The sequence below is a fragment of the Mizuhopecten yessoensis genome, unplaced genomic scaffold, assembly GCF_002113885.1.
Source record: "Mizuhopecten yessoensis strain PY_sf001 unplaced genomic scaffold, ASM211388v2 scaffold2699, whole genome shotgun sequence".
NCBI classification, from domain to species: domain Eukaryota; kingdom Metazoa; phylum Mollusca; class Bivalvia; order Pectinida; family Pectinidae; genus Mizuhopecten; species Mizuhopecten yessoensis.
In genome coordinates, this window is record NW_018404676.1 from 109,171 (window position 1) to 135,056 (window position 25,886).

The 25,886-nt window shown below is 36.2% G+C and overlaps 2 protein-coding genes across 4 annotated transcripts; one reads left to right on the forward strand and one right to left on the reverse strand.

The window, feature by feature from the left end:
- The first annotated feature begins 55 nt into the window (after positions 1–55).
- Positions 56–18,933, forward strand: LOC110446451 (histone-lysine N-methyltransferase setd3-like). Of its 3 annotated transcripts, none has more exons than XM_021491604.1 (16): positions 56–108; positions 1,603–1,769; positions 2,306–2,398; positions 3,076–3,221; positions 3,993–4,065; positions 4,679–4,789; positions 5,118–5,198; positions 5,464–5,528; positions 5,738–5,796; positions 6,222–6,336; positions 6,937–7,011; positions 10,469–10,568; positions 15,378–15,444; positions 15,932–16,017; positions 16,363–16,523; positions 16,850–18,933. In XM_021491604.1, exons 2-16 carry the CDS (start codon positions 1,631–1,633, stop codon positions 17,000–17,002), a joined length of 1,524 nt encoding a protein of 507 aa, XP_021347279.1. In that variant the 5' UTR covers positions 56–108; positions 1,603–1,630; the 3' UTR covers positions 17,003–18,933. The 3 variants fall into 3 exon arrangements, with proteins under 3 accessions (XP_021347279.1, XP_021347277.1, XP_021347278.1); XM_021491602.1 differs by having other exon boundaries at positions 67–145; XM_021491603.1 differs by having other exon boundaries at positions 69–145; positions 1,607–1,769.
- Positions 18,934–19,821: 888 nt separating this feature from the next.
- Positions 19,822–25,775, reverse strand: LOC110446449 (centromere/kinetochore protein zw10 homolog). Its single transcript, XM_021491601.1, has 7 exons — positions 25,632–25,775; positions 24,080–24,282; positions 22,735–23,873; positions 22,100–22,275; positions 21,590–21,790; positions 21,143–21,277; positions 19,822–20,684 (listed from the first exon to the last, which is right to left on the reverse strand). The coding sequence occupies exons 1-7, from the start codon at positions 25,666–25,668 to the stop codon at positions 20,311–20,313; spliced, it is 2,265 nt and encodes a 754-aa protein (XP_021347276.1). The 5' UTR covers positions 25,669–25,775; the 3' UTR covers positions 19,822–20,310.
- Between the last annotated feature and the right edge of the window lie 111 nt (positions 25,776–25,886).

The window sequence follows — 25,886 nt, forward strand, 5'->3', positions numbered from 1 at the left end:
TAATAATAAATAAATTATTTTTTATAATTTTATGTTAAAATAAGAAGTTTACGACATACCGAAATGTGATGACGTAGTCCACACAGCCGCACTTGCTGAGAGAAGAACGTGAGTTGATGAAGTAGAATATTGTGCAATTTTTCATGTAAGTAACTTTAAATTTACAGTGGAATAATGTCGAGATATTTCCTTAACAAAAGAGTTGACTTATTCATTTCAAATAAGAAAGATTAACAATTATGTGTGTGGATGCTGATTGATAGGTGCACCATTCTCATTACAGTATGATATACCATGATACCATATAAGGGATTCATATAATCGGTCTACTTCTACAAACAAAATACTACATTTTGTATAAGCACGGAATTAGATTGGGTTATCTAAGTCCGCGGTATAAGTAATTGGAATTATAGTTATCACCATGAGGAGTAAAACTTACAGTTACTGACTTTTTACATATACACTTTTTGTCAACGAATTGATTTCCTATTAATCTGAATATAAGCAATGACAAGTGACTACAATAGGATTAGATAACGCTTACTCTCCAAATACTTATATAACATTCTACAAGGGGGTTAAACCAGCAGCACAGACTCTCCAGTCGGATGCTATACTGATGAAGAAAAGAAAAACTGCATGAGCTAGTGATCAAGGAGACCTTTTACATTAGTCTTACACACATCAAACAAAAAAAGTAATAAGCATGCTACAAGTTATTCAGCTTATGCCATTAATTACAGCATAATATAATGACTAAGTTTTCTGGATGCTATATATTATTATTGTATTCTGAATCTCTGATACCCAATCAGTTCATTTAATTTATGGTTGTGTCAGCAATGCAAGTTCCCCATAACTTTGTTAGCAAGCTTATATTAAATCCCAAAATGTTGATATACATTGTTGTATGCTTTGGTATCTGTCATCAGAGGATTGTTTATATTGGAACATGACAACATGCTGTTTTATTATTAAATTTTATTAAACATGTTACAAAAATATACCAAAATTGTTGACAACCTAGTGAATTAGAGATACTTATAACTGCATACACATGCAATATCATTCTCCACCAAATATATTTCTAAATGAGTACTAGTGAATATTCATTTATTTCTGTTCATTCCTTCCCAGATTTTTTTAATTCTAAAAATTTGTATTAAAAAAAATGTCAATTGCTTTGTTTTATGTAAACAATTTTGCAAAGTTTCTGGATCTTTGTTAATCTACATGCTGGAAAGGAAATTAAGTATTTACTATAACATGTAATACCAAAATATTCATAACATAAAAAACAAGAAACAATTACATTATGTTGATTTTCAAAACAGAAAAAAATATATATAAATTTGGTTTCAAAACTTAAATTGCAAGAAACATTTACATTATACTGTGTTGATTTTGTGAAACAATAAGCAGTTTGACATCTGCAATAAGATATTCACTTTAGCCTCAAAACATTGAAATACCTGGGTGTCTTTTCATGCCTATAATATCAATAACAATAATGAGTAAAGCTCTGAAAGATTTCAGATTAAAATCGTGTCTAGTGCTCCAAAGTTTTTATTTGATATTTATCTGTCTTTCTTATATCAGATAGTGTGTTTATCAGTTGCATAAGAAAATGGGCAAGAAAAATAAAAAACAAAAAGATGCTGCTGCTGCTGCTGCTGGAAAGCGAGCAAGCACTCCTCCTGAATATAAAGAATTATCAAAGGCTTCAAAGAAAGAAGTGATGGAATTAGCAACAAAGCTGTTGGAATGTAAGTACATTGTATTCTCTCAACAAAGAATAATTCAAGTAACAACGGTTTTAGAAGGATATTTACAGGTACATCCTGAACATCATTTTCAAATGTTGATGAGTCCCATTACTAAGAGTTGAGTGTCACAGATAAAGCACAAGTCCAGAACTTGAATATCTCTGTCACCAATATTGCTGAAATATGAGATAGAGATAACCATCACCCTGTTTAATACTACTTGTTGGTAAGAATGCAGTGCATTCCAAAGTGCACACCAAAGTATCTAATATAGAGTTCAATCAGAGATTGTGATACACGTACCCAGTAGTTCACCTTTAGTTAAATGGCAGGTAAACATTCATGTATGAGTGATAAAGTGTAAATAACAATGGCTCTTTGACGTGGTCTTGAGGATAATAAAATAATAATGAATAATATTTATACTTCAGTGGAAAGTAAACATTTGCCATCACAGTTTCAAAATGATGATTGCTAGCAATATCAATATAAGCTTTATTTTGAATTGTCTCATTTCATCAGTTTTGATGTTTCAGTTTGTTCCAAACCTATTGCTCCTGGTCCAAAGGAGATAGAAGATTTCCCCGAGATTAACAGCATGGTGGAGAAAATCCGTAGCATTCAGACAGGTGAGTTACTGAACACTGTCCCTTATATATGATCATATATATAAACCTTGTGTCATTTACCTGACACCAGCATACTATCTTTGACTCACCATATCCGCTATTCTTGCTCATCTTTACTCTAAATTTGAACATCACACCAACATGTGTCTGACCATTAATTATACCAGTTGAACTTAACACCATCAAACAACTTATTAAGATTCTCACATTAATCCAAATTGTGTCTCATTATTACACCAACCTTGACTCACCATCACATCAATTTGTGGGTCAACAGTACAACAGTTTACAGCTCGCTATCTCACAAACGTGTGGCTCACCATGACCAACTGTCCATCCTACCAACTTGTGACTCACCGTCAATAATACTTGTGGCTTGCCTCACAAATATTTTGCTTTCCATGGCCTTTTGTCCCTCAAACTCAACCAACTTTTGACTACAGTAGTGAATTAATTTGTTACTTGTCAGTAAACACACAGAATCTTCATTTTCTCAAATACAGAAATTGGAAGACATGCTCACACCTAACAACAAATTAATTAAAGTGCACCTTAGTGAAAGAAACGAAATTGAAATTCACGTAGTAACTGGTATTAGCATACAAGCAATAAACATACACATGTACTGAAATCTAAGTTTATTGCTCAATGAAAAGTCTTAATTTCGTTCTTTTTAGAGGCAACATACACTCAACCAGAGAGAGAAGCATGCATTCCTGCATTTATAGAATGGCTAAATAACAGCAAAGTGGACACATCTGCCATAGAAATAGAAAACTTCCAACATGTGGGATATGGCATCAAGGCTACCAAAGATCTCAAAGTATGTATGAAGAGAGTAATCACAGGATAAACCAAGTTGTTGGGGTGTTGTTGTTTGTTTGCGGGGGGGNGGGGGGGGGGGGGGGGTTAAAGCACATTTAAAATCTGTGAAAAACAGATATAAAGCTGATATAAGCCAAATATTTATGCAGGCAAATGTCAATTTTTAATATTTATAGTTCATAATCCGTTGGTAGTGAAATTATGATGTGTGTGTGTTACCTTTTCTAATCCTAAACAAGAAATTAAGTCAAATACATATCTGTAGCAGATTAGTATCAATAGATTTTAAGCCACTTTCTGTTCAGTTGAATTACAAATATTTCAATTGTAAGGTCACAATTGAAATACAAAAAAGTGCATGAAATTATATTTCTAAGATAAAACAAAAATCTTTGGAAATTAATCTTATCTTGATTCTTCATGAATTTATATATGACAATACATCTAAAAATTTGATGTAAGTAGTTGGACTTCACTTTTGGACATTTGTTATGACCATCTTACTTACATCTTCAATAAGATTCATCAGTTTGGAAATATGTGATATCAAAGTTTTACTTTTTTCACAAACAATGTACGCTTAATACGTACATTGTTTGTGTAAAAAGTAAAACTTTGATATCATCTTACTTACAACTTTCTGCCAGACTTACTAATACTTGTATTCTTTATTGGTGATGAAGCTGTTTTTGGTAAATGAATACAGGTAACCAAAGCTTAACTTAAATACTGAAGCTGGTATAAGACATGTTGATTTGTGATTTGGTAGGAAATGGACCCTTTTGTGATTGTTCCCCGGAAGATTATGATAACAACTGACACAGCTAGAGCATCAGGATTAGGTAGGTATGGTTTACTTAATCGTAACAACCTACATCAACATCAGTGGACATTTGTTTAAGATTTATAATTTGCTTTTCTTATTTCTTTTTTTTTTAAAGAAACTGATGAACACATTATTTGTCTATGTACACTGCTTAGATATATGGAAATTACAACAACAAATTATTCAGATTTGACTAGATTCACTTAGAGAAAAATATAATATATCAATAGATACAGGTGCACTTAAATAAAGGTCACATAATATAATTCCTGTGTAAAGATGAAGCTTTACGCTGAGTATGTCTTGTTATATTTTGTTTGCAAAGCATGATGTTTTATTAATACAAAAACTTGACAATTTATTTACTGTAAATGCAGTATTTTTACCCTACCAGACTATTGCCTTCTGGTCATTTTAAACAAAGTTGCCCAGTGTTGTATTTCCCCTTCTTTTACTTTGAAATTTTATAGCTGTGTACTAGTTTTTGCCACTTTATTGAATATGTCTTCTCATTCTAGGCAAAAAGAGCAAAGCTAGAACGGAGGTGAACTTTTCCTATTTTACTGTTTCAAAAGGCTATACAATTTGATTGCTGGCAGTGAGATTGTGTCCCATTTTTCTGTTGACAGATGCCTTGATAGCTGAGGACAAGATCTTACAGGCCATGCCAAGCATAGTGTTGGCGCTTCACCTCCTGTGTGAGAGAAGAAGTACAGAGTCTTTCTGGAAACCCTACCTTGATATCCTTCCCTGTCAAATGTGGTGCAGACCTGTGTCAGTTGCAGGTGTTTTTGCTTGGGAAGCACCTGTTTATAAAAGATAACCAGTTTGGGACTCTTTGATACAAAAAAAGTAAAATGTAGTGTACAAATCAAACTCAAACTCATCATGTCCAGTAAAAGTAAAGCTATAGAATGGATTTTTTGTTGTAACAATAAGGATTCTATAGCATATATGTACAAGTCAACTTGTATGAGTTAATCTATGAAGCACATATGATTTTATGTTAGCTAGAATCTTTTCATTGTAGTGTCAAGATAATTGTTTTTTTCCTTAACACTGCCCTACATATGCTTCCTAGCGGTTACACTACACCTTTATACTTCTCACCAGAAGAGCTGAATTTGCTGAAGGGATCCCCGGCCTACAGTAAGTACATTTACAGAAGGTTTAACAGATCAGAAAAAACCTGTGTCAAATAATAAGTAGGATAAATTTTACCTCTAACAATAATATTACTGGCATTGTTTTGTATCTAAAACGATATATGACTACTGTCGTTGGGCAATGATGTCTTGTTTAACAGGGCAAAATGATTAGGCATACAAGTGTGTCTGAGCGTTTTAAAAAAATCTTGAGATCTTGCAAATTAAGAACCTTACATTATAATGTGTGTTGATTTTGGTTTTTTCAGAGGACTGTGTTAACCAGTACAGAAACATAGCTCGTCAGTATGCCTACTTTTACAGGGTATTACAGGTGAGTTATTGTTTATATAGGCTATGATTTACAATTTGTGTCATTTGTCATGCATACCTAATAACAAAAATTGTGAGGATCAACTTTATGTCATTAGGATACAAGCACAACTATTAATAGTAATTAGCACCTATATACTTCTTTGTAGAATTTTAGAATGTGCTTGGGGGGGAAAAAATGCTTCTTTAAGGATTGTTTTCTCTTAACAGAACCATCCTGCTGCTGCCAAACTGCCCATAAAAGACTGTTTCACTTATGATGATTACAGGTAAGGGTTCAATCTGTAAATGTAATATTAGAGATGACGGAGATCTAACAATTACAATCAAAGTTCAACTGCAGATTTTGTTGTACAAATAAACAATCTACTTCAGTCAACAGGGGAGATAACCCACCCCAGTCTTGCATCTCCATAGGGGAGATAAAACCACCATAGCACTTCATCTCACTCGAAGGGGAAAAAATCCTGTAAACTTCTATATCATACCTTAGTCAGTCGTTAAGTAACCTCTTCAGTCCTTACCTTGCTCAGAGTTGGGCATCTCATTTGTTAGGGGCAACACCTCATTTCAGTCTGTATGCATGGGATACAAGAAATCTTTACATTAATTCTAAAACATATGAAATAACCAATATCTACCAAAATGTTACCTGGATCTACATGACAAGCCAGGTCCTTACTTTTACTGACAGATGGGCAGTATCTACAGTAATGACCAGACAGAACCAAGTGCCAACGCCTGACGGAGAGAGACTGACATTCGCCCTCATCCCTTTGTGGGACATGTGTAATCACTGTAACGGAACGGTAGGTAACTCAGAAGGAATAAAGTGGTTTATTACCTCGCTTAAAGAAAGAGTTATGTGAGTTTTACGTTGTTGCACAATATCTGTCATTCAAATTAAAAAAAAACTTTTTTTGGTGATTTATGATTTTATAACTGATTCAGTAATGAATAAGTTTGTTCATACCTGGTATTTTGACTAATTTGTTTTCCAAGATGGCCATCATATTATCCAGAATGGTAATTCCAGTTTGTATCATAATAAGCGAACCTTTACATTTAATTGTTGAGTTTGGGGTATCATGATGCTTTATCAAGCTGGCTTGTAATAATTATTTATTTTGACGATGTAAAGGTCAAGCTTTAAACCTGTCTGACAAGAGTAACATTATATATGGACCTGTCATATCACAACTTCTTTTAGTGGTATTGTCCATTTTTGTACTTTCTTGGTGAACCTGCAAATGAGACAAACTATTTTAAAACCCTGTTAGAACTAACAATCTTGAAACCACAGTGTCAGCACTACTTTTCATGTTTATCTATCTAAATGAGATGGATAGCGCTGCTGTATATCACCAGCTGTTTGGTAACATGTGAATGATTGCTGTATGTGTTGACAGATTACTACAGACTATAATGTAGAGGAGGACTGCAGTGAATGCTTTGCTCTCAGAGATTTTACCAAAGGAGAACAGGTAATATTTCAGCTTGGAAACAAAAATTGAAATGTTTTACAAAAATTACTCATAATTGAGGAATAATATTCATTGCAAAAATCCAATAATACTTCAATGTTACTGGTTTGGTAATTATGATCAAGAAAATTATTTTCATTAAATTTTATATTGGCTGCAAATTCTTAATGTTGAATTCCTTCCTACTTTACTTATATAATACATATGATAATTAGCAATAATAATATAATCTTCATCAAGATTGGAAAGGAGGGTGACCTTACATGACATGCTTGTGACTAAAGAAGACAGGAGAGTCCTGACATGACACGATATTTAACTAGGAAGGACAGGAGTGTGCCCTGACATGACATGATTGTGACCTGACATAACATGATAGTGACCTGACATGACATGATCCTTGACTAGGAAGGACAGGAGTGTGACCTTACATGATTAAGACTAAAGAGGATGGGAGTGTGACCTGACAAGATTAAGAATAGAGAGGACAGGAGGGTGACCTGACATGATCAAGACTAGGGAGGACAGGAATGTGACCTGACGTGATTAATACTAGAGAGGACAGGGGTGTGCCCTGACATGATTAAGAGTGTGACCTGACATCACATGATTGTGACCTGTTATGAAAAGATTGTGACCAAACTTGACATCATTGTGACCTGACATGATTAAGACTAGAGAAGACAGGAGTGTGACCTGACATGATTAAGACTAGGGAGGACAGGAATGTGACCTGACATGATTAAGACTAGAGAGGACAGGAATGTGACCTGACATGCTTAAGACTAGGGAGGACAGGAATGTGACCTGACATGCTTAAGACTAGAGAGGACAGGAGTATGACCAGGCATGATTAAGACTAGAGAGGCCAGGAGTGTGACCTGACATCACATGATTGTGACCTGTTATGAAAAGATTGTGACCAAGCTTGACATCATTGTGACCTGACATAACATGATAGTGACCTGACATGACATGAATGTGACTAAAGAGGACAGGAGTGTGACATGACGAATGTGCCCTGACATGATTAAGACTAAAGAGGACAGGAGAGTGACATGACATTATTTTGACCTGACATGACATGATCTTTGGCTAGGAAAGGAAAGGAGGGTTACTTGAACTGACATAATTGTGACTACAAAGAACAGGAGTGTGACCTGACATGAGTAATACTAGAGAGGACAAGAGTGTGACCTGACATGATTAAGACTAGAGAGGACAGGAATGTGACCTGACAAGATTAAGACTAGAGAAGACAGGAGTGTGACCTGACATGATTAAGACTAAAGAGGACAGGAGAGTCCTGACATGATTAAGACTAGAGAGGTCAGGAATGTGACCTGACATGATTAATACTAGAGAAGACAGGAGTGTGACCTGAAATGATTAAGACTAAAGAGGACAGGAGAGTCCTGACATAACACGATATTTAACTAGGAAGGACACGAGTGTGACCTGACATGACATGATTGTGACCTGACATGACAAGATTGTGACCTGTTATGAAAAGATTGTGACCAAACTTGACATCATTGTGACCTGACATAACATGATAGTGACCGGACATGACATGATTGTGACTAAAGAGGACAGGTATGTAACATGACATTATTTTGACCTGACATGACATGATTGTGACTAAAGAGGACAGGTATGTAACATGACATTATTTTGACCTGACAATCACATGATTGTGACCTGTTATGAAAAGATTGTGACCAAACTTGACATCATTGTGATCTGACATAACATGATAGTGACCTGACATGACATGATTGTGACTAAAGAGGACAGGTATGTAACATGACATTATTTTGACCTGACATGACATGATTGTGACTAAAGAGGACAGGTGTGTAACATGACATTATTTTGACCTGACATAATATGCTTGTGACTAAAGAGGACAGGAGTGTGACCTGACATCACATGATTGTGACCTGTTATGAAAATATTGTGACCAAACTTGACATCATTGTGACCTGACATAACATGATAGTGACCGGACATGACATGATTGTGACTAAAGAGGACAGGTATGTAACATGACATTATTTTGACCTGACATAATATGCTTGTGACTAAAGAGGACAGGAGTGTGACATGACATGATTAAGACTAGAGAAGACAGGAGTGTGAACTGACATGATTAAGACTAAAGAGGGCAGGAGAGTCCTGACATGACACGATATTTAACTAGGAAGGACACGAGTGTGACCTGACATGACATGATCTTTGGCTAGGAAAGGGAAGGAGGGTAACTTGACATGACATAATTCTGACTACAAAGAACAGGAATGTGTCCTGACATGATTAAAACTAGAGAAGACAGGAGTGTGACCTGACAGGATTAAGACTAGAGAGGACAGGAGTGTTACCTGACATGATTAAGACTAGAAATGACGGGAATGTGACCTGACATGATTAATACTAGAGAGGACAGGAGTGTGACCTGACATGATTAAGACTAGAGAGGACAGGAGTGTGACCTGACATGACATGATCCTTGACTAGGAAGGACAGGAGTGTGACCTGACATGACATGATTGTTACCTGACATGACAAGATTGTGACCTGTTATGAAAAGATTGTGACCAAACTTGACATCATTGTGACCTGACATAACATGATAGTGACCTGACACGGCATGATTGTGACAAGGAAGGACAGTAGTGTGACCTGACATAACATTATTGTAACTAGGAAGGACAGGAGTGTGACTAGAGAGGCTAGGAGTGTGACCTGACATAACATGATTGTAACTAGGAAAGAAAGGAGTGTAACTAGAGAGGTTAGGAGTGTGACCTGACTAGAGAGGATGGGAGTATGACCTGAAATGACACAGGAGTGTGACAAGAGAGGACAGGTGTGTGACATGACATTTTTTTAACCTGACATGACATGATTGTGACTAAAGAGGACAGGTGTGTAACATGACATTATTTTGACCTGACATAATATGCTTGTGACTAAAGAGGACAGGAGTGTGACATGACATTATTTTGACCTGACATGACATGATTGTGACTAAAGAGGACAGGAGTGTGACATGACATTATTTTGGCCTGACATAATATGATTGTTACTAAAGAGGATCGGAGTGTGACATGACATGATTTTGACCTGACATGACATGATTGTGACTAAAGAGGACAGGAGTGTGACATGACATGCCATGATTGTAACTAAAGAGGACAGGAGTGTGACCTGACATATTATTTTGCCACTTTTTGTTACGAATGGAACATGATACAATTGTGACCCCATTTCATGACATGATTTTAACATGTCAGGATCATGACTTAGATCCAAGGCAACTCCTGAACATCTCTTGTGAGGAAGTTTGTTGATAATATGAAAGCTTTTTTTAACATTTTGGTTTATACATATGTACCAATTTAATATGTAGGAAGAATACAAGAAAGATATCTGTGAAGATTTCCATGCTTTTCAGATAATGATATTCTACGGTGCCAGATCAAATGCAGAGTTGCTGATACATAGTGGGTTTGTGTATCCAGACAATGAATGGGATAGAATAGCAGTTAAACTGGGTAAGATACTTTGTATCATGTTAGTGGTATGCTTCCAGGCAATTATACAAGCTTATTTCATTGCCAAAAATGAATCGGTTCCCTTCTAAAAGTATGCTAGTATTTTCACGTCTATTACAAAAAAATCCTTTAAAGGTGTTATCAGTTTTTAGAAAGTGAAATCACTGTCATGAATATTATACTATATGAACTATACAACATGTTTGTTTTAAGTATTCTGACATTCTTTTTTTTAGTATCAAGAAATGAGAGGAAAAGTTTAAAAAACTAATGTTTACCCTCGTTTGACTGTCTTGATTAAAAAGTATTTGTTTTCCCCTAAAAGACATGTGATTGATGCATGAAGTTGCATTAATCCCAGACTTCAGGGGATAGAGCTGGGGGCCCGGGGTAGATAGGTTCTTTTTAACCCTGGCATGCATAACTCATGTTTTATTTCAGTAAAATATACATATAGTACTAGTTATGAGAAATGATGACCAACAGTTTGATACGTAATCAATGTTTTTGTACCAGGTATCAGTAAAGGTGAACCACTGTTTGACATAATATCGATGTTTTTGTACCAGGTATCAGGAAAGGGGACCCACTGTTTGACATGTTATCAATGTTTTTGTACCAGTTATCAGTAAAGGTGATGCACTGTTTGATATGTAAACAATGTTTTGTACCAGGTATCAGTAAAGGCGACCCACTGTTTGATACGTAAGCAATGTTTGTGTACCAGGTATCAGCAAAGGTGACCCACTGTTTGACATAATATCAATGTTTTTGTACTAGGTATCAGTAAAGGTGACTCACTGTTTGACATGTAAACAATTTTTTTGTTCCAGGTATCAGTAAAGGTGTCCCACTGTTTGATATGTAAGCAATGTTTGTGTACCAGGTATCAGTAAAGGTGACCCACTGTTTGACATAATATCAATGTTTTTGTACCAGGTATCAGTAAAGGTGACCCACTGTTTGATATGTAATCGATGTTTTTGTACCAGGTATCAGTAAAGGTGACCCACTGTTTGACATGTAATCAATGTTTTGTACCAGGTATCAGTAAAGGTGACTCACTGTTTGATATGTAAACAATGTTTGTGTACAAGGTATAAGTAAAGGTGTCCCACTGTTTGATATGTAATCGATGTTTTTGTACCAGGTATCAGTAAAGGTGACCTGCTGTTTGACATGTAATCAAAGGTGACCCACTGTTTGACATGTAAACAATGTTTGTGTACCTGGTATCAGTAAAGGTGACCCACTGTTTGACATGAAATCAATGTTTTTGTACCAGGCATCAGTAAAGGTGACCCACTGTTTGGGATGTAAACAATGTTTGTGTACCAGGCATCAGTAAAGGTGACCCACTGTTTGACATGAAATCAATGTTTTTGTACCAGGCATCAGTAAAGGTGACCCACTGTTTGATATGTAAACAAAGTTTTGTACCAGGTATCAGTAAAGGTTACCCACTGTTTGACATGTAATCAATGTTTGTGTACCAGGTATCCGTAAAGGTGACCTGCTGTTTGACATGTAATCAAAGGTGACCCACTGTTTGACATGTAAACAATGTTTGTGTACCGGGTATCAGTAAAGGTGACCCACTGTTTGATACGTAATCAATGTTTGTGTACCAGGTATCCGTAAAGGTGACCTGCTGTTTGACATGTAATCAAAGGTGACCCACTGTTTGACATGTAATCGATGTTTTTGTACCAGGTATCAGTAAAGGTGTCTCACTGTTTGACATGTAAACAATGTTTGTGTACCTGGTATCAGTAAAGGTGACCCACTGTTTGACATGAAATCAATGTTTTTGTACCAGGCATCAGTAAAGGTGACCCACTGTTTGATACGTAAACAATGTTTGTGTACCAGGTATCAGTAAAGGTGACCTGCTGTTTGACATGTAATCAAAGGTGACCCGCTGTTTGACATGTAATCTATGTTTTTGTACCAGGTATCAGTAAAGATGACCCACTGTTTGATGTGTAAACAATGTTTGTGTACCAGGTATCGGTAAAGGTGACTCACTGTTTGATATGTAAACAATGTTTGTGGACAAGGTATCAGTAAAGGTGACCCACTGTTTGACATAATATCAATGTTTTTGTTCCAGGTATCAGTAAAGGTGACCCTCTGTTTGACATGTAATCAATGTTTGTGTACCAGGTATCCGTAAAGGTGACCTGCTGTTTGACATGTAATCAAAGGTGACCCACTGTTTGACATGTAAACAATGTTTGTGTACCAGGTATCGGTAAAGGTGACCCACTGTTTGATGTGTAAATAATGTTTGTGTACCAGGTATCAGTAAAGGAGACTCACTGTTTGACATGTAAACAATGTTTTTGTACCAGGCATCAGTAAAGGTGACCTGCTGTTTGACATGTAATCAAAGGTGACCCACTGTTTGACATGTAATCTATGTTTTTGTACCAGGTATCCGTAAAGATGACCCACTGTTTGACATGTAATCAATGTTTTGTACCAGGTATCAGTAAAGGAGACCCACTGTTTGATGTGTAAACAATGTCTGTGTACCAGGTATCAGTAAAGGTGACGCACTGTTTGATGTGTAAACAATGTTTGTGCACCAGGTATCAGTAAAGGTGACCCACTGCTTGATATGTAAACAATGTTTGTGTACCAGTTTTCAGTAAAGGTGACCCACTGTTTGGTTTGTAAACAATGTTTGTGTACCAGGTATCGGTAAATGTGACTCACTGTGTGGTATGTAAACAATGTTTGTGTACCAGGAATCAGTAAAGGTGACCCACTGTTTGATATGTAAACAATGTTTGTGGACAAGGTATCAGTAAAGGTGACCCACTGTTTGATATGTAATCGATGTTTTTGTACCAGGTATCAGTAAAGGTGACTCACTGTTTAATGTGTAAACAATGTTTGTGTACCAGGTGTCAGTAAAGGTGACCCACTGTTTGATGTGTAAATAATGTTTGTGTACCAGGTATCAGTAAAGGAGACCCACTGTTTGATGTGTAAACAATGTTTGTGTACCAGGAATCAGTAAAGGTGACCCACTGTTTGATATGTAATCGATGTTTTTGTACCAGGTATCAGTAAAGATGACCCACTGTTTGATGTGTAAACAATGTCTGTGTACCAGGTATCAGTAAAGGTGACTCACTGTTTAATGTGTAGACAATGTTTGTGTACCAGGTATCAGTAAAGGAGACCCACTGTTTGATGTGTAAACAATGTTTGTGTAGCAGGTATCAGTAAAGGTGACCCACTGTTTGATATGTAAACAATGTTTGTGGACAAGGTATCAGTAAAGGTGACCCACTGTTTGATATGTAAACAATGTTTGTGGACAAGGTATCAGTAAAGGTGACCCACTGTTTGACATAATATCAATGTTTTTGTTCCAGGTATCAGTAAAGGTGACCCTCTGTTTGACATGTAATCAATGTTTGTGTACCAGGTATCAGTAAAGGTGTCCCACTGTTTGACATAATATCAATGTTTTTGTACCAGGTATCAGTAAAGATGACCCACTGTTTGATGTGTAAACAATGTCTGTGTACCAGGTATCAGTAAAGGTGACCTGCTGTTTGACATGTAATCAAAGGTGACCCACTGTTTGACATGTAAACAATGTTTGTGTACCAGGTATCGGTAAAGGTGACTCACTGTTTGATGTGTAAACAACGTTTGTGCACCAGGTATCAGTAAAGGTGACCCACTGCTTGATATGTAAACAATGTTTGTGTACCAGGAATCAGTAAAGGTGACCCACTGTTTGATATGTAAACAATGTTTGTGTACCAGTTTTCAGTAAAGGTGACCCACTGTTTGTACCAGGTATCAGTAAAGGTGACTCACTGTTTAATGTGTAAACAATGTTTGTGTACCAGGAATCAGTAAAGGTGACCCACTGTTTGATACGTAAACAATGTTTGTGTACCAGGTATCGGTAAAGGTGACTCACTGTTTGATATGTAAACAATGTTTGTGTACCAGGAATCAGTAAAGGTGACCCACTGTTTGATACGTAAACAATGTTTGTGTACCAGGTATCGGTAAAGGTGACTCACTGTTTGATATGTAAACAATGTTTGTGTACCAGTTTTCAGTAAAGGTGACCCACTGTTTGGTATGTAAACAATGTTTGTGTACCAGGTATCGGTAAAGGTGACTCACTGTTTGATGTCTAAACAATGTTTGTGTACCAGTTATCAGTAAAGGTGACTCACTGTTTAATGTGTAGACAATGTTTGTGTACCAGGTATCGGTAAAGGTGACTCACTGTTTGATGTCTAAACAATGTTTGTGTACCAGGAATCAGTAAAGGTGACTCACTGTTTAATGTGTAGACAATGTTTGTGTACCAGGTATCGGTAAAGGTGACCCACTGTTTGTACCAGGTATCAGTAAAGGTGACTCACTGTTTAATGTGTAGACAATGTTTGTGTACCAGGTATCGGTAAAGGTGACCCACTGTTTGATGGGTAAACAATGTTTGTGTACCAGGTATCGGTAAAGGTGACTCACTGTTTGATGTCTAAACAATGTTTGTGTACCAGGAATCAGTAAAGGTGACTCACTGTTTAATGTGTAGACAATGTTTGTGTACCAGGTATCGGTAAAGGTGACTCACTGTTTGATGTCTAAACAATGTTTGTGTACCAGTTTTCAGTAAAGGTGACCCATTGTTTGGTATGTAAACAATGTTTGTGTACCAGTTTTCAGTAAAGGTGACCCATTGTTTGGTATGTAAACAATGTTAGTGTACCAGGTATCAGTAAAGGTGAGTCACTGTTTGATATGTAAACAATGTTTTTGTACCAGGTATCAGTAAAGGTGACCCGCTGTTTGACAGGAAGTCTGATTTGCTGATGAAGCTAGGACTAGAAGTGTAAGTAGTGTACATATATTCTTGTTGTTGAAGTGATGTTTGTTCTATGACCTGATCTTGAAAGTTTTCATACAATTTCAAAAAACATCCATTGGAGAATGATATTACAATATTAATGTTTGTGGTACTCATTAACCGTGTTTGTTGTTGTTTTTGTTAAAAAATGTCTCTTTGGGAACCTGCTGGTTACATTTGAATTCTTTATGATTATGTCTACTCTGTTAGCCAATATGTTTATTTTAATTATGGTCAAGGATCCTTATTCAATTTTTGGTTGTGCATTTCCTAGACTAAGTTGATCTCAGTTTGATAACTGCTTTTTGTACTCAAACAAACTCTGCAATACCCAGAACATAATGTATGTAATATAAAACCATATATGTTAATAATAAACTACCTTCTTAGTATAATTTGTTTAATAGTCAATAGGTTTATTTTTATCACCTAATATTGTACACATACAAAAATGTTTCATTTATTTGAATAGTTCTCGGTCGTTCTTCATACATCGGGGAAGAGTTCCACTTGATCCACAAATCCTCGCCTTCCTCAGAATCTTCTGCATGACTGATGGTAACTATACAAATTCCTTATATTGAAAACAGTAACATGCATAGTTTCTTTTGGATTGACGGACATTATGTAATTATTCATAAATACTCACTTTCAGAAATGTGTCCTCTATCAGCATTAACCAAACAAAGAAATTAAAGAACATTGGAGAATTAGTTTTCTGATTTTTTCTGGGGGGGTTTCTGACATGTTTTGATAACCTTGTTTTTATATAGACAAATAATGTAAAATGGGAAATTGTTTTACCTGTTTCTTCCAATTATCTAAAATTTAAAAGGCAGTTACAACATATTCTATGATGAAATCTGTTTTATTTCACATACATTTATCATTTAATTCATGAAGAAAATCTGAAGGACTTTCAGTCAGCTCCTCTTACGGAAGAGAAGATGGAGAGCCTTGGTGATGTGTCTACACCAGTATCTATAGAAAACGAGGAGAAGGTCTGGTCGTTTCTGGAGACACGGTCGGCTTTGTTACAGAAAGCCTACGACACTACTGCAGAGGTATGATACACTTAATAAGGCTTTGGGCTTTCTTTATCTGCAAGACACAGTTATAACAAGTTTTTAATAAACATTTTTCAAACCAGATTGTAACAATATGAATTTTGGTATTTGTTTTTCATGATGGTGATCGGGTGGGAGATAGTTACTACCAATCAGAAGAAATCTAGTGAAAGCATTTTAACAGATATAATTACACTATACTGGTGATCACAGAAACCAAAGCGGGTTTTCTGATTTGTTCATTTTCTGACAATTCTTACGAGTAGATGTAAATTGGGAAATAACCAAGGAAATTTAAATCCTGTTTTTCTTTTCATCTTCAGGAGGACGAGGAGCTTTTAAAGTCATCAGATTTCAATGAAAACCAAAAACTGCTTATTTGTCTACGTTTGTGTGAAAAAAATGTTTTGTTATCAGCCCAAACATTTGCCAGAACAATGAAAGAAAAATTAACTATGAAAGAGAACAAAGATTGATTTGTTTGTAGCTATTAATAGACGTCACTCAGTACATACAAGGGAACGAAGTGTGGAAGGCAATGCCAATCATCTCTACAGCAGCTAAGCGATGATGTCGTCTCCAGTAGAACTCTGAAATACCATTCATTTTTGCAGCAATGTTTTTCTTGCTGATTGAGTAACCAATTCAAACCATCAGAAAAACTTCGAAAAACGTGAGGGGATTTTAGTGTGATGTTAATGATATGCAGGTATTACAACTTTCAATCATGTTCTTATACATTGTATATCATTGAAAAATAGACTGTCAAACAAAGTCTGTATACATTAAGTCATGTACAAATGAAGTTAAATGCTAATCGTTTTTGAAATGTTTTAATGAATAGTACTCATGATAAATGAAAGTGAAATAAGTTTGAGATTTGTTGGAAGTGATTATTTATATATATATATATATATATATATATATATATATATATATATCAGAAACAGTCCCATTGTAACTGCTTCTGGGGTAAATCCACAATATGTTCTAGCCTCTAAGTTAAAGATGTGCTTTTAAATTAATATTTCATTTAATCTATTTTCATATGACTAGCTTTTACAAGGATACAAGACTGAAACTCCACTACATTTTGAACCATGGTAGTTGTGAATTCCCTAAATTGTCCCTTTAAGTCACAGCTCTAGAGGCATGGTCTGGGGTACAGACAGTTACAGGGATATATATCACTGTATATATTGATGAATTGGAGTGATTGACGCAAACTATTTATAAGGTACTTTCGGGATTGTTTGGATGAGATTTGATGTATGAAGATTAATGTAAAATGTTTCATGAAAACTTTTCACTATGATTTTATGCATTTATTTTCAACGTTTTTGTTGAAAAATATGAATCTTTGCAGCATTAAAATTGCTCTAGGCCTGTAGTTTTACTTGATTAGAAATTTTATTTTATGTTTGCAGCTTCACACTTATACCACTAAAATGATACTACATAATGTGTACAAGAAAACAACCCTTCATCTGTTACATACGTAGTTCACTATATTGAGTCAATAAGGATGTACAACTGTTTACCAAGGTACTTTACTGATCTCTCAGAAAAAGTTTTGAAATGCTAGGAAATTTGTATTTCAATACTTGCCATTTTCAACCTAATCAGTGCACTATGTTCATATATATATATAAAGAACACTAAAAGGGATTTTTTTTCGATATAGTTGCTTTTCATTTAAGACATGCTATCACCTACGTGTAAACCGAATGTTTTCTTTGTTTAAACACTACAAAACTTTTGGTAGAAATATGGAGTGACATACATCTACAAACTACAGAGTGGTGCATGCAGCACTAAATCTTATGCAGAATATGTTACAAGTGGACCCTTTATATGAAAGGGGTGTTGGAGGCACACTGAACACAATGGAAGGGCAGGTCGTGTGATCCTGCTGTAATAATTCAGTACTCGATAATATTCAAGTCAAACATATAGATGTACTATTTCAGATAAGGAGTTAGTATTATATAGAAGGATCTGGTAAGGAATTTTTCAGTGCACTACTATAAGTAGTATATTATATACAGTAGCCTCGGCTCCCCTTAATTCTGTTTTGCATAAAACTAGCACAGATGGGCCAGGAGACTTCCATTGACAATTTTAATACTGTCGTTGATTATAGTTGTTTATTTCATCGTCATAAACGTCCCACAAAGAATGGCTTTCTTTACAGAAATGATTTATCAAAGCTAGAGTGATGTAGGAAAGAACAGTTTCTGAAGCATTAATAGTTTTGGGCAGTGGTACGCAGATCCTTAAAAGGTTTGCAATGTATTACATTTCTGGCTTTGTGTATGAAGTGCAAGTGATTTTATCTGTCATCAATTAAAGGATGAAAACTATATTTTGAATCTATGAATCCTGAATAAAAAAACATATGCTTAAACATGACTTTTTTCATGCTTTTTCATACCTCTTCAAAGACGACATTGCAAATAATTGAAATAGACACAGCTGACTCTCAAATCAAAAGTAACAAAAAATATTGCTTTCCAAAATACAATTTTAATGATTTAACAGTTGCATTATATATGTACAAGTACTTCTATTTTAATAACAGTTTGTATCACATAACATATTCTATCTATATTGCCTGACCCATGACCAGTAAATGTACAAACACACAATAACGCTGTTGAATATGTGGTCATTTCTTCGAATTCCATCATCTATTATTTGTGATTTTACACCAGACCGGTACTTCATTTTGTCTTGTCAATGTAAGCACAATATCGTAAAACATTACTGTCACAAGGTGTCTTGGTGACTAAATGTTGATCACTTCATAATAAGTATGGGTGTGGTACATATTCTACAAGTGTTCTACAGATATATCCTACGTAATGGAAGTAATTGTCTCAAAATGGAATCTAGTTAAATCCAAAAAAATTAAGATGGTGATTATACATCTGCCATCTGGGTCATGAAGCTAAATCTGAAGTTTGGATTTTCAGGAGTTGGGCCTAAAACTGCTTTTATATCATGAACATGGAGCTAGGACTTTGTTGTATCAATGTTTTTAAATCTGTCGTATTTTCCTCATAAAAAGAAATTAGTGTAAAATATGATGCATCGTGCGAGAATCAAAATGACCACCATGAGATAATAACCAAGCTTACAGAAATTTATTATTATTGCATACGCCTTCTACACAATACATCTCCGGCACACACGCAGGCATATACACACATAGGGAGATATAAGCCAGGTGGCATAGGACTAGTAGTTAGCGCCTGATAAGGCAGCTCCTGCGAATTCCTCAAAAAATGTATACCCTAATTGTATTAATTGTATATCTATGTACTGTAAAGCGCTTTAGAGTGGCTCATGTTAGCTAGATAGGGCGCTATATCAAATGTTGTATATTATTAAACAATCTGTTTCAAATTTAACTTCTCATTAGTCTGGAAAGCTCATCACAGTCCGTTATATAGTATACACACTTTCATTGTAACTTGAATCAATCTTGCTTCCCTAAGCCTGTGTTATGTATATACATATCATACAGAAGAAATATTTGGCACTCCCTGTAACAAGGCAATAATAATTTACAAAGAACGACATTGAAAGTATAAAGAACAGACATGTAAACCAACTGAGGGTCATATCGAAATAGGTATACATGGTATTTAGCACTTCCTGTAACAAGGCAATAATAATTTACAATGAACGATATTGAAAGTAAAGATAACGGACACCAACTGAAGGTCTCGACAAAATATGTCTGATGGCATCACATGTTTGCACACTGTTGCCTGTAGTTCTACTTTATTTTGGCCAGAACAGCAGCCCTCCTCTCAGTGTTCTGGAACAAGGCTCTGATCAGTTGTTTCATCTCATTGGGTGTGAACTCTACAGCTAGGGGACCCTTGCCCTCAGCCCACCTATCGGAGATCTCTAATAGACTGGCATTTAGCACTGTAATCAATTCTTTAAACCGAAGCCACCTTGAGACATTCCTCTGGAGTTCAAATGTCAAGTTGATCTTATCATCTGATGGGGTTTGCAGTAGTGGTCCAGCCTTATCCATGATGATGGTGAGGAGTGTAGCTAGCTGACGAGCATCATCTGAGGAGATGTCCTCCAATACCACAATAGACGCTGTGATGTCCACCACCACAGAATTCAGCAGTGTGCCTGTTTAATGGAATGGCATCAACTTAGATAATGCAAAGCCCCATATAAAGTTACAGGATTTCAGTTTGANTGGGGGGGGGGGGGGGGGGGGGGGGGGGGGGGGTTTCAAGTAAGTATGACTGCCTCCCCATAAACATTAGGGTCGCATTCGTTTATCGTGATCCAAACGGTTGAACCAGAGTTCATAAAATAAGGTCAAACCTAGTAATCTGATGCTGCTTTCATGTGAGCCTTGACAAAGCTTTGCAAGGCCTGCATAAATATTTGCAGGTCTGCCAGGATTTATAACCGAAAATGTTAAATTTAAAAACAGACAAACCAGTTAAACAGGATACGCAAAAGGGTCCTTAGTGGTAGCCCCTTGATTAATCTACTGCCTCCTAATCAACACTAAGTGGCAGCACATTGATTTATGTGTTGCCCCCCAATAAACATTAAATGGCAGCACCCTGACTTACCCATTGCCTTCCTGTAAACACTAGGTGGAAGCACCTCTTGCCAGACCTTCTGAAGATGATGAAACTGATGCATGGTCTGTTTTATAGCACGTTCTGCATTGAAGTACATATTTTCCTCAGAAACACTGGCAAACCCTGTCAATTGAAGCCAAGTCATACCTCAGAAATACAGATTTGAAACAACAGACTATAATGAATTCCACTGCAGGAAAAAATTAAGTTTACCACCAACTTAGAGGGAAATTAATATGGATACTGGATAGCACCACTGTCAAAGAGATACCAGCATGGTACCCTGTTTCTTAAACAACTTAAGTATTTATCATTGTCCATGATATTTTTACATCTGAAAATCTAAGTTCTAATTCAGATTCAATTAATAGAAATTTTTCATTGTACTAAGTCTACTTTAAATCTCAGAAAGCTAGCATCAACAAAGTTTTCTACCATTTGCTCCTCCAAGGCACTCCGCCATTACACCTTTCATTCGCGACATCTGTTGTAGGAATGTGTCCGTCCCAAGTCTGCGAATTTTCTGTACAAGGTCAACAAAGGTTGCATTGATTGATGGTGGCAATTTTTTTCGAAACTGGTGGCCCATGGTCATCAGGTGGTGCGCAATGAACATACAGTTATTGTGGAATATGGCTGGAATAAAAGAGACAGAGAATAAGTATCTCCTGCCCAGCCAATATGATTTAATGTCTATGAAAATGCAATGTATTGTAGATTTTGGAAATCTATTAATTTATCCAATTTCCCCTAGTTCATGATGACATTCAAACCTTAGTATCACCAAGTTTGTTAAACATATTTTCCCTAAGACAAATGAACTGGTTAAATTAATGCATGCATATGAACTGTGAATTTTCATTTTATTCTTTAGCCTTCAGTAAATACTAAGATATTACTGTAACTAATTGTCACAAAATTTATAGATATTGTATAACAGCTCACCACTTAGCTGAGGGAAGTTGACAAGGTTCTCTTTATGGTAAGTGGGGAAAACGCTGCAAAACAGCTCAAGCATATTCCTGACAGCGTAGAACAGCTGTACCGCACACTGTGGTGAACTCTCACCAGCTTCATGTAGAGTCTCATAAGCAAGAGTCAGCAGCTGCTGAATACAAACACTGAAACAAAAACAAGTAAATCATATTTATTTATTTTCAAATTATAAAACTGCAAAACTAGGCCAGTAGCATGAAGTATTTGGTATCAGACTTTGAGGACAAAGAATGATCAAAGTGAAGGATAAACTGTTAAGTGGTGGAAAGGTGGACCAATAGCAAACAAAATCTAATTAGGTGTAGAAGTCAGTGTGACCATTCTTCCTTGATGCTTTTTGACATCAAAAAGAGGTCAAGTTGACCTTTGACATGCTAAACTTGATTGACAAATATAACCACCAAAATCTAACCAGTCAGAAATTTCTGACCAGTCTGAGACAAACTAAAACCAAGTTAGTTAAAGTGAATTTAATTTCAAATGTTAAAATTATTGATGATCTTGATGACTAATCTATTGATCTTACATGCATATACATGTATATACACAGGAGAGTAGACACATGTACATTGATCTTTCTTTACCTGATGTGACAGGATGGTAATTTGAAGGTATTATCACTAAGTCTGCATTCTCCTGCCAAGTCCAATTTCCTACTTTTCTTACCGGAAGGCACATCATGTCGTACTTCAAGGGGAGGTAACTCCCCAAGGGGTTTATCATCTGACACAGGCACAGAATTATGCATATCAGATGTCATCAAATTTCTGGCTTTCTCCAAAATCTCCTGACATTTCTTGTTGGCAAAAAGAACATTAACATTTTGTACAAAATCTGTCAATGTGGTTTCATTTGGTGGTATGAATTTCATCTCTGTAAGTTTCTGGCTGAAGACTTCAGTAGCTGATATGTCATTCTGAAAGCCTTCCATTTGTTTGTTACTAGTGGGAATAGCATGTGTGAGGCATTGTTTCACAATGAGATCCAGCACCTGGTGAGCCACCATGCCACCCAGTCTCTCCATCAACACCTGGCTCTGCCCACTCCCTTCATCATCAATCACAATGTGTAGAAAACAGTCATTCAACCATTTAAATATCTGTGTTATTTTGGAGAATACTTCTACAGGCGAAGGCGGTTTATCTGAGTTTTCTTCACAACATTTGACCGTCAGGGTCTTAGACTGGCCTGTACTGCTATCCTTCAGCACTGTTTTACAGTGAGAAATACATGGCTGAGCAATGTGTAGGACTAGCCTTTCCCCAAAACTTTTCATTTTTGAATCTAAAATGTCCAACTTTTCCATCACTACAACAATGTCTTTCAAAATGGACAAATTTTCTGCACCTGTCATAATCTTAAGTTCACACTTTTGTTGCTTTGATTCGCTAGTGTCTGGCATCGTCCAAAAAACAAGCTCCTTCCATTTGTCGCCTATATCATACAGAAATTTTTCTTTCTGTACCCAGTATTCTGTTTGTAAGGCCATGAGAATATTGACATCTTTGTTACCCTCCACCAGACTGGATAGCAGATCATGTATGTTAAGAATGGCTTCAGCTGCTTTGGAGAAATTACAAGTCTTGTTGGCTCCCGATATACACTGAAGACCCTCCTGTATCTGAACCAAGCTCTCCAGAACAAGCATGACATCAGTCACCTCAAGCAGCTGGCGCTTCAGAGATTCCACAACCTCTGTAGACATGTTCAACTGACTCTTGATCTAAAACACAAAAGTTGTTGTTGATAATTGAGACTGCTTTTAGATGTAAAACAAGGGCAAGTTGTGAGTCACAATGACATTTGGCTCAGGGGTCACACAATAGATTCATTGTACAAAAAAATACATGCAAGTACCCCAATACTTCCAAAGTTTGGCATAAAGTTAAGCTTTTGTTAACTTGAAATCAACATTCATATAAAATATACCTCATTTTCAATCCTATCAGAGACATCTGACATTTCTTTCGAAATTCTTTCCACATTTTCTGCCAGCTCTTCAGATGTGCTCATGGTAGACTGGAAGTCTATGTACTTGTTGTGCGTCACTTCAAACACCTGTATCTTCAGGGAGTCAATCTGCTTAGTAAGGGCATCTAGCTTCCCCTGTACCTCCTGGGTCTCCAGTTTACCTTAATATTGTAATACAACAATTAAGTACATTTATTCGTAAATTTGTTTCAAATCTAACATTTTCCTTTTACATTCATAGTCTGTTGTAAAAGCTTGATTAGGCTTGTGTTACCATGTTTTTTAACGATAACTTAGTTGAACTTAGTTTAATCTGAACGCAGGCAAAACTGCCTCTATATTCAGATCATAGTCCATGTACTGACTTTAAAATAAAATTTACTGGACTTGACATTCCTGAAACAAATCAGTGTAAATATCCTAAATTTCTGCTCATAATATAACTTAACCACATTCTGGAAGTTGAAACTATTATGTTCATATTGCCTACAACAGGTCGAGCACAATCGCACATATGGGTCAACGGTCATAATCCTGCATTTGGGTATAAATAATTACTGTTTATAAAAAAAATAAAAAAAATAAATTTTTAATTTTGATTTTGTTCTTAAAAATATAAACATACACCACAGAAATAAAGGTAAAAACCTGTATACACCATAGGGACCTCTCGGATAATCTCAGACTCCGGCCAAGCCTGACAAAGAAACAAAGTACTGTACCTAACGGAAGCAGAGACGTTTCTCTATTGTCAGGCACAACCGGTAGTTAGAGACCCGAGGTACATAACAAACATAATATATATACTNCCCCCCCCCTCAATGATACCAAAACACTATTTAGGATCTAGGAACAGCAGCCAAAGCTGCATCAACCGGCGCAACGAACCATTTCGGACCAAGGAGTAGAATAGACAACTCCTACCCACCCCCTGAGGGAAGGCAACTTCCCTCACGCCAACACTTGGACAGAACGCCGACTTCCGTCAGTGAGATGAAACCTGTAAGAGCGGATTCATGTAGGTGCAAAACCCTTCAACCAACCAAGAAATAGAAATTGGGAATGAAGTGAATTGTGATGGTATGCTGCCTTGTGCGCAACTATCTGTTATGTTTAAACAGATGACATGATGAGGATACTAGTACTGTCAAACTTCAACAGGTTTTGTACAACCTCGCATATGGGTAATAATCCTGCATTTGGGTAACTGTTACCATTTACGGTAATATTTTAAAATTTCGTGTTCATTGGGGTGGAATTTTAAAAAAAGGTGACTGGCCCAAAGGTTAGTGTGTGTGCTGAAACAATGGAATCCTTTTAACAAAGACTGAAATCAACCTAAACTATAAAAGCACTCCCCCAATCCGGAAGATTATACTCAAGATTAAGGCCTCTCAGGTAGATCAAGATTCAGAGGAGAATAACCATCAGGTTTCACGAAAGTAACAATCAAGTTTATGCGCTGTCAATGACGATGGAAAGTTATCTTTTTACTGCAACTAATATTTACCCGCCGAAGTTAAAACTTCGGTCACAAAGGAAGCCATTTCGAGAGATCTTCCAGTAGTTGGGCTTATCGGGTAACTACAAAGTGACAGTAGCTCATGAAACGTGTTGTCATTTTAACCGCCGTCGCAGGATATGGCGCGTGTAATTCAAGGGAGATAATTTGTCGGCGTTTGAATTTCGTTTATTGTAGAATCAACACATTCATTTTAATTAATTTCTTTTGTATGTTAAAAATTATAAACGACCAGATCTTACA